Genomic DNA, 9,679 nt, shown 5'->3' on the forward strand with positions numbered 1-9,679 from the left:
AAAATTTGAAAATGGTAGGCTACATGGGGTTACAACACTGCATATAAGAAAAATTGGTGGTCAAGATACAATATTTTAGATTCACTTCACACATGGGAATGCAGCATAATAGTCGATTATTTACAAGTCACAATAATCCTAATTAAGTTAAACTCATTGGGAATCACTCTAAGATTTACTGTGATACTTAAAAATGATTTGGATCGACACTCAACTATCTTTTGAGAAATCTGGCTCGTTCGGCTTAAACAACTTTTTGGGCATTTTGGCACTGCTAGTTTCACGGTCAAGCCGTGTTGCCACCTTCTGAAGTCCTCTTTTGGTGGTTGCAGCAAACTTCGAAGCCAAAATTGCAGGCCCGAGTGGAATGTGCAATTGCTCTGCCATACGACGCAGCGATGAGGTCTTACTTGGACCTTCATCGTCGTTGTCGTCGTCATCGTCGTCGTCTGCACCACTAGTTGATCCATTGTTATAGTCAGGGTCTTGGTCCAAAACATGTGTGTAATAGTACTCCTCCTCTCTCAACAAATCCAGCGCCAATTTCCTCTTTTTGTATCGTCTCCACGCAACTTGTATATAACAAGCTCCCCAAGTCCTCCACTGGTGGGAGTAGTACCTAAATGCGTGCTGCAGTTTTTTGCTGTGAAGGCGCTTAAATTGACTCGCAACATACTTGAGGTCTTCAGCTCGGAGTGCAAATGCCTCGACTTCAGTGAGGGACTTCACAGTTCGAGTTGAGACCGGAAGGTTTAGACTGGATGAAGGCATTAAGGCCCATGTCAGCAACTCTTCACCACAGAAGTCACCGGCTCTTAGGGTGATGGAGTTGAAGAATCCTGTCCTTCCACCATCAGTCGTGGAGCTTTCGAGTTGCCCTCTGACAATGAAAAGCATCTCACTCACCGGAGCACCCTCCCGAAAGATGTGTGTGTCTCTGGTATTTAAGGATGACTTGAGGCGTTCGCATATGGCGTCCAAGAGCTGATCATCCATTTGTGCGAAGAAGGGAACCTGAAATTGAATGTGGTTCTTTAATCCGATAGGTTTCAATCAGTAAATAATGCCAACTTATAAGACTGATCGAGCTGCATTGTGCATTTAAGCCTACATATATGACATTGTGACATATACACAATCATACCAAACTGATGCATCAATTATCAATTCAACCTATGAATGACATTGCCATGACTTACAAGAAGCTAGTGTCTGTGAATAATATATAATAAGACACAACAAAGACTTACTCGGCGAACATGGGCAAGGCATAGATGCCTTTGAATTTGACGTCGTATATCCAAAGGCAGGGAATTTAAGATGGATTTTTCATCAACACCTCTTGTGGCAATCCACTGATATTGAACAAACCGACGCACACGTTCTTGCAATTCTGGAGGGAGTTGACGGTGCCTCATCCACTCCTCTGTGTCTCTTCTTTTGACCCTCCACTCTTCAAGTCTAGCCGTCGTAGATTGCAGAAAGGTCTTGAGAAATCAGAAAATAATATGTCAATGTCAGGACTGAGAGAAAAGGTACAGTTAATTATTTGGAATAAGATACTAAGCGATATTCCCTAGCTTGGACTCTTTTTTTTTGCTTCAAGTGTGACTAATTAATGTTGCCAAAAGTTACCAACCAGCTGATAGAATAATGCAACCAACTGTACGTAACATAGATGATATGAGTTCCATATATGAGAAAGAACAATGCAACTGATACCTGTATCTGACTCATGAGATGTGAAAACTGGACGAGGCCAATTGACGCAATGGTAATGCAAAACGAGGTTTCACCAACCATAGTGCTTACTTCAATATCTTGTCCATATGCACTGCATATCATGAAATGATTTAACACATGAATCAGCAGAAACCGCTTGCATTTCAACTATATATCATGTATATATGTCCACTCTCAGTAACTAACTGACTAGTACATGCAATCATTTGTAACAGGAAAAAAAGGCATAAACTTTAAACTGTTTTCAAACATAACAAAATGACATACCATAAATTTCTCATACCCCACCAAAGGCAATAGAAATATTTACTAATGAAGGGTGCAGAAGCGACGTCATTTTTGAATGCCTCTTTAAACATTCCAAACTGAAATTTTCCCTCATCATTTATAGCATCGCAGTTCTCACTCACGTTTGTTTTCTCCAACCAAGCTTGGCGTTCACGATTATTTGTAGTTTTACAATCAAGAAACTCAAGATTACAGGATGGAGAATGTGTCCCATTATGTTCCTTGCCACATTCCTGTTTCCAACACTCGTACTGCCGTTTAATGGACAACACATACCACGAAGATCCAACAATCTGCACTGACAATTTGGAACAACAACAGTTAACTATCATTTCATACGCCTAATTCAGTTTGAGCTATTCATCAAAGGCAATATTGGGACGCATAGAGAAATGCAGGCTTGTTACATGTGCAGTTAGCGCAAAAAGAATAAGATTGTACACTGCCCCTGACCAAGCAGTCTTGGCTACAACACCAGTGTTCTTAGCAATCCGCCGGTTTAGAGGGAAAAGCTGAATAAATCGGGGGATGTATTGAATGAGAACGATCAAAGAAAGTGTATGATTAGTATAAGCAGCTGTTGAGTTTCTCGTCGCTGGAATCACAAACCAAATCATAATCTGCATTAACAAAACAAACCAATACTAACAACACATTACGTACTCATCAAATGCATCAATCAATTACATTGTCATACATTCAACAAAAGAAAAAACTGAATCAATGTCTTTAAATATAGGACCTGGGGGAGTGGTAGACAGGCGGCTAGGTCAATGGAGAAGTCCTTTTTGAGGTAGCGCGAGGCAATGGCCCAGGGGTCCTTAACGAGCTGGCCGCGGCCGAAAACCCTAGAGCCAGGGGCAATAAAGGCAATACGAAACTTGATGATAATGTGGAAGATGTAGAACAAGTCGGCGATTGTGCGGATGGAGGTGACATAGATGCTGATTTGGAGGTCGGTCTCCATGCAGGCTTTTCCGCCGATGAGGGGTAAGAAGAAGAAAAGGGGGTCGAGGAAGAGGCCCATGATGCAGATCACGAAGAAGATGTAGTTCCACCGTGTCACTGTTTCGGATCCCGGGTCCAAGATCTCCGACCACCATGGCTTTGTCTTGCGCAGGTTGAAGGGCACCGAGATTTGCCGGAAGCGGGCCGAGGCCGCCGTGTAGGGGTGGAAGCTGTGCACCATGTTCGGGGCATACAAAGCAGAGAGAGAGAGAGAGTTAGATTTGTTGGGGAAAGGAAGGCCGGTGAAGGGCTATGGCTTTCGGGTTTTCGTGACCGTTGGTTGCATATGCGGAAAAAACGCGCCAAATGCCATTGCTTCTATATAAAAGTGCTTTATTATTAGAAGTACGTGTTCTGAATGGCTTATGAAAAGACGTACAATTTTCTCTTTTAGGGTTTCTGGCTGAGAGCACCACGTACGGCAAACCTGTTAGGGTTTTGTTACCGAGGTCTCAGGTCTGCTGGGATCGCGGCCACCTGTTGCTTGCTTGCATACAATTTATATGTTACATGATCACCACTTTATAGTCATACTACTACTCATTCAAATGTTAAAAATTATTAGCTGCAAATCAAGTTTTGATAAGCTGATCACATTATGTGGTAGGTGAGATATTGTTAACAAACCTAGCTACCAAAATTGATCACTAGTGTGATATCGGTAGCATTATGTGCTAGACTGTGTTTGCGATAACGCCCTTTAGGATTGTCTCATTGTATCTGCATTCATCAGAAACCAAATTAATGTACGACGTCTTACTCCAACAATTTGTATTATTCAGGCAAATTATCAACTAAGACAAAAATCTTAAGCAACAAAACTTATATTCACATAACAAGTTTTGGATGAAAATAGTTGAAACATAGGATTAGACTGGAAACACTTTTGGATGAAAATAGTTGAAACAATTTGTATGGATATTGGATTTCATGAACAATTTTTTCCAGCAAAATATGGATCGATCATATCAAGTTGGCAGTAACAAGAGTAAGGACATTTATCTTAAAATGCTGTATAGAATATGTATTCAATGGAATGATAATGTCAACTAAGACACTCGTTCAAATTCAAGAAAAAGTTGGGAGCATACATATATTGTTCCAAAAATCTACATCTTCTCAACTACAAGTCAAATTTTCTCACATGCAGATCACAAAACTTAACAGGAACTCTGACATATATTGATGCCGCCTTTTCTTCTGCTTTCTTCAAAAACCAAAACCTTCTTCACCATCTTCTGTTCTTCCGCCGAGTAAATCCTGCAAAATCAGAACCGGTGTACCATTAACATCTAGAGAGTTGTGCACATAAGCTTTTCTGGTTTCCGCAATGCTCTTTATGAAACTGGAGACAACTCAGATGAGCCAAATCTTGACGTCGATCATTCATAACTTGCACGTGCATCAACGGATTAACCTTTTCCCATTTTGCAGGAAAAGATCTTGAAGGAAAGAAAGCTTCCAATGCAAAGTACTCGCGTCACACATTATCACACAAAACTTAGCTTAAACAACTTGACGCAGCTAATTAAGATCGCTCTGAAAACCATAATAAATTAATCACGGAAGGCGTTCTCTTCATCAACAACATGTCATCTTAATTTGAGCTGTTAATAAGGTATATTCTTACCTCAATATAAATGTCCACAAAATGAGTGACAAACTAAAACCGTATCACAGACCATATTTCACAGACTACGCTAATATAAGTAACAACTGATACATATCCAATAATAAAATGCACGTCAATGAATCTCCAACCGTACGTTGTGACTTCTGTCATCCAAGATCGTTGTTAACTCATTTGGTTAATTGACGTAATTCTATGACTCTTCCTTTGAACACCTTTTGTTTTCTTGGCTGTCCAGCAAGCATGCCGAAAGAAGTTTTTGCCAGTTCTAGACCATGTTAACACATAAAACTTGTCTTTTGGATAAAAGTGGGAATAACAAATTGCATACTCAAAATTTGAGAGTATCAGAAGTAAAAAACCCAAAAACAGTGAAACATATTTGTCTAATCATCAGTTGGCAAGGGCGATACGCAGCAAAACCAAAAGGTATGTCAACAGACATATGCATCAGGTGAAAAACAAAAGAATGCAAGAAACAGAAGCCCAATTATCCAATTTAAAATAAAATAAAATAAAATTTTTACTTTAACCACTCTGAATTCTCAAAATCGGCCTAGCATTCCTTTCTACTCCAATGGAGAAGAAAACAACCCAATAATGTTATGTAACACTCCCGTAATTGCACAAACATGTACGATGAGGTGGTTAAGTTGCAAGGGAAGAGAAGCTTGAACCAAGAAAAAAAAATACAAACTGCAAGGAATTCATAAATCACAGGAACAGAGCAAATTGTGAATCTAGCTCAACTTCTCAGATTGCTTTTCCTTTTGGATATACCATTATTGCAAAGCAAGTACAGCATCTTGTTCAATTTATATTTGCATCTATTTCTTCATACCCAACCTGCAAGCAGCAAATAATTTAGTGTATCTAGAAAGGAAAAGATATGAATGCAAAACATCAGAATAAGAGAAACAGAAACAAATGGAATTAGCACCACAGACTACTTCGGTGTCAACATTCAGAAGCGACCACAGAGAACAGCACAAAATCCCATATTGAAACCTAGTACAACATAATTTTTCACTCTCTAGCTCCTGCCAAAAAACCTAATCCTAATGCTGCTAGAATAACATTGATAAAGCATAACTACTCCAACTTGGAAAGGATAATGCTCATGACCCTGCTAATTACAGGTGTTGGTCTGCCCTTTAACACCTCCCTCACAGCGTCGGTATCAGGGACAAACCCCTTAGCCATCATGACCTCCAGAAACTCTTTTCCCTCTTCCTCAGCTTTCTTGTCCTCCTGCCTTGCAAAACCCTCTAACACTGCAGTGTAGGTAGCAACATTTGGATGCATGCCCTTGTCCAGCATCTCAACCAAATATTTCTTGGCATCTTTAAAGTAGCTGGCATCAACAGAGAGTCCCTTGATCAAAACACTGTAAATGTAGGAGTTAGGTGCAAGTCCAGCAGCTAACATGTCCAGGTAGGTCTGGAGAGCACCCTTGTTATTGTTACATTTGATGTAGGCTTCAATAACAGCAGTGTGAACTATGACCATGGGATTGATGCGACTCTCAACTGTTGATTGAAAGAGATCCATTGCCTCGCCTACATTGCCATCTTCTACCATAGCATAGAACATTTTCGATGACTGGTTCTTGAAACCATCTAATGTGACCCTGCAGATAACTTCTTGAATATCTTTGTCCGAGGTTCTCTTTTGGAGATCATCATACAACTTCAATGCCTTCATTAGCTCAGTGAAATGGCCTTCACCGACATCAGGCAAGACCCCCTTTGGCTTTACCTGCTCAAGAAACTCCTCGCCATTCTCCAATGACTCCAGGCAAGCAATGCCGTTGAACAAAGCCAAGCTGGTCCTCAAACAGGGCTTCATACCTTTATCCAACATTTCCAGGTAATACTTCTTGGCATGCCCAATGAAATTGGGATCAAGAGAAAGCGTCGCGATGAGTAAATTGTAAGTGCAGGAGCTGGGGGTGATCCCATAAGCTAACATATGCTCATACACCTTCAGAGCATCACTCTTGGTCTTGCTAAAAAGGATGACGATGATAAAGACAGCCTCGTCGGGCAGTATGGCTGTATCCAACAGAGGCTTAAAGAGCTCTTTGGCTTCCTCATTGAGCCCTTTACGTACCAAAGCATTAAAAAGGTCGAATGCACATTTGCTCAGTGATTCATAGTCCTCCCCAATCTGTCTGAATCTTGCTCGCGCATTCTCGTCTTCACAGTCTCTGGTGGCATCCTCAAACACCTTCATTACATGTTCCTTAAGCATATCCATCTCGGACTTCAATGATGGAGGATTAGCCATCTCCTCGGCCTCCTTCTGGAGCACCAGCACAAACCCCTTTGCTTTCACATTCTCCACAAACTCCCTGCGCTCCTCCTCAGCCTCGGCCTTATTCTCAGCGCGGCCAATGCCTTCCAACACTGCCTCATAAGTCTCCTCATTCGGCTGCATTCCCCTGTCCAACATCTCCACAAAATAATTCTTGGCATAAACAACGAAATTGGGGTTCTTCTTTAGGTCAGCAGTAGCAAGGGCCTTGATGATGACGGCATATGTGTAGGCATTCGGTTCCACCCCTGAAACCAACATGTGCTTGAACACTCTGAGAGCATCCTTGGTCCTGTCTCCGGCGGCATTGATGTAGTGCTCCATGACCGCAGTGTCGGTGACAACCCTGGGCACCTCATTGGTCTCCTGAACCTTGGCCCCAATCTCCAATCCCATGTTCATAAAGCCATCCCTCAACAAACCCTCCACCATCTTGATTGTATTGCTGGTCAGAGCTTCCTCGGTAAACATCTTTCCGAGTACTTCTTGCAAGTCCTCCGGTGGCCGCTCCAGGTCATCGGGGAAGAGAGCGGTGGATTTCAATTCAGCGTCGTCCGCCGCCATTGTTTTGATTCCCCACTCTAGTCTAGTCATAGCAATATATAGCAGAAATCAAACACACAAAAACTTAGAACTTGGGGACTTGGTCTAGCCAAGGAAATAGCCCCAAATCAGTAAAGTTAGGGTTTTCATGTCTGCTTAAATCGAATAATAATTACTGAACCAGCTAAAGTGTGACGATCTAGACCAACAAGCTTGTGCTAGGGTTTACCAAAGGAGATGATGATGATGCTAGGGTTTACTTAACGATCCTGATATGATTGTTCGCTTTAGTTTAGTCGTAGCAGAAAATAAAATCAATAAACACAAAAAGATCAGAACTTGAGGAGTAATCGGGTAGAGAAAAGGAAAGAGCCCCAAATCAGTGAAGTGAAGCTAAAGTTTGAATTCTAAGTTATACAAACAGCAATAATAGCTAGCTACTGTGTAAAATTTAGAGCGATAATGAGAATGGAAGAAGAAGAAGAAGAAGAAGAAAGCTTGCCTTTGGCTGATGATCGGCGGCGTTGGTTCAAGGTGAAAGAGCCGTTGTGAGGAGAGAAGAAGACAAAGGGTTTTGATCAGAAATGAAAACTTCAGGGACAGGCGAGAGCGTATTCAGTGTACTGTACTGATATGCATTTGCACAAATGAAAATAAACGGTTAGATAAAATTAAATACACTTTTTTGTTATTAAAAAAAAAATTAGTTATAAATATCAACGTCTGAGATATGTTAAATCTGTTGATTCACTTGCACCATCGGTGTATAGAAGAATTTTTTGGGTGGTCAAAAACTCACCCTAATTGTTTCTTTTACCATTAACTAACGTACGTGTTTATACTCGGGGAAAAAACAAACAAGTTTTATACTTGTCTAAAAAAGGTTGAATATTTTAATCGGTAGTCGAATGTGAAAATTGAAATTGCTATAACTCACTATGTTTTCCAAAAGGGCGAAGCATTAAATGTAGTTTTGCTCACTTGTGTGGACAATTGACATTGCTTGAGGTAGAGAAAAATAGTCACCTCCTCTAATTTTTCTTACCACAATCTATTTCAAAAAAGCAAGTCACAACTTTCGTGCGTGCTGTAAATACAGCAAGATGAATCAAAGCAACACTCTAGCACTCACTAGTTCACTGCTTTGAACACACTAATGCCACAATGAAGACGTTCAGTTCACATGGATCTGGTGAGAAGCATTATGACGAAAAAAAACATAGGGGTCGTGACCACTTACCCAATTTTAGTCTAAAAATTGCCTACTTACTCAACTAAGAGTTTTTTACTCCCATTTACCCAATCTAACATCTATTGACAGTATTGCCCTCATTTTAATTAATAAATTACACTCATCTCTCTCTCTCTCCCCCTCCCCTCTTCGATCTATTCTCTCTCTCCTCCCCCCTCACCGATTTCTCTTTCTCTCTCTCTCTCTCTCTCTCTCTCTCTCTCTCTCTCTCTCTCTCTCTCTCTCTCTCTCTCTCTCTCTCAAGCCGGATGTATTCATTTCGACTTCCGCAGGCGCCGACGACATCACAGTAGGGTTGGCGGTGATGACGAAGCGGTGAGGCCACAGTTGTTCGGTGACTTTCGGAGAAGTTCAACCTCCGGCAGTGATCGGATTCGAAACGAGAGGATCCGGATTTGATCCTGCAGAACCAGCCGCCTCCGTGAGTACAGCCATTTGAATAGGAATCCGATCGATCTGCAAGTACAGCCATTTTCGGAGGCAAGAACCTAGCGAGCACAGGCAGCAGATCAAGGAAGCCAACGCTGTCGTGAAAACCCGAAACAAAGTGACCCCCAAACCACCGCGGGGAAGCACCGGCGAAAAAACCAGCCAGCCTCACACGCTGATGGGTGCCCAGAGCACTTTTTTTTTTTTTTTGGTATACTTTGAGTTCCGAGAATGAGGAAGGAAAAAAAAAAAAGAGTAAACGTGTACAATTGAACATATAAATTGATCAATTGTGTCTGTAGTGTATTCATTTTGGTTTTGGGAGTTTATGTCATTCACTTGAGGGCAAACATATGATTATTGGAGGGCAATAATAAGATTACTGAGGGGCAATAAAATATTTATTGGGGCAATAATAAAATTATTTATTTGGATAAACCTCTGAAAGCTTTCAAAATTCAAAACAACTT

General features: G+C 41.2%; 2 protein-coding genes across 3 annotated transcripts; both read right to left on the bottom strand.

The window, feature by feature from the left end:
* Window positions 1-35: 35 nt before the first annotated feature.
* LOC133743161 (probable cyclic nucleotide-gated ion channel 16) lies at window positions 36-3,299 on the bottom strand. The gene is made up of 6 exons (XM_062170989.1): window positions 2,774-3,299; window positions 2,439-2,651; window positions 2,011-2,324; window positions 1,723-1,834; window positions 1,251-1,487; window positions 36-1,014 (listed from the first exon to the last, which is right to left on the bottom strand). Exons 1-6 carry the CDS (start codon window positions 3,218-3,220, stop codon window positions 211-213), a joined length of 2,127 nt encoding a protein of 708 aa, XP_062026973.1. The 5' UTR covers window positions 3,221-3,299; the 3' UTR covers window positions 36-210.
* Window positions 3,300-5,580: 2,281 nt separating this feature from the next.
* LOC133743162 (pentatricopeptide repeat-containing protein At4g19440, chloroplastic-like) lies at window positions 5,581-8,164 on the bottom strand. 2 transcript variants are annotated; one of them, XM_062170991.1, is made up of 2 exons: window positions 8,031-8,164; window positions 5,581-7,566 (listed from the first exon to the last, which is right to left on the bottom strand). In XM_062170991.1, exon 2 carries the CDS (start codon window positions 7,547-7,549, stop codon window positions 5,762-5,764), a length of 1,788 nt encoding a protein of 595 aa, XP_062026975.1. In that variant the 5' UTR covers window positions 7,550-7,566; window positions 8,031-8,164; the 3' UTR covers window positions 5,581-5,761. The 2 variants fall into 2 exon arrangements, with proteins under 2 accessions (XP_062026975.1, XP_062026974.1); XM_062170990.1 differs by having other exon boundaries at window positions 5,581-7,571; window positions 8,031-8,162.
* Between the last annotated feature and the right edge of the window lie 1,515 nt (window positions 8,165-9,679).

This window comes from Rosa rugosa, chromosome 4 (assembly GCF_958449725.1).
Source record: "Rosa rugosa chromosome 4, drRosRugo1.1, whole genome shotgun sequence".
Taxonomy (NCBI): Eukaryota; Viridiplantae; Streptophyta; class Magnoliopsida; order Rosales; family Rosaceae; genus Rosa; species Rosa rugosa.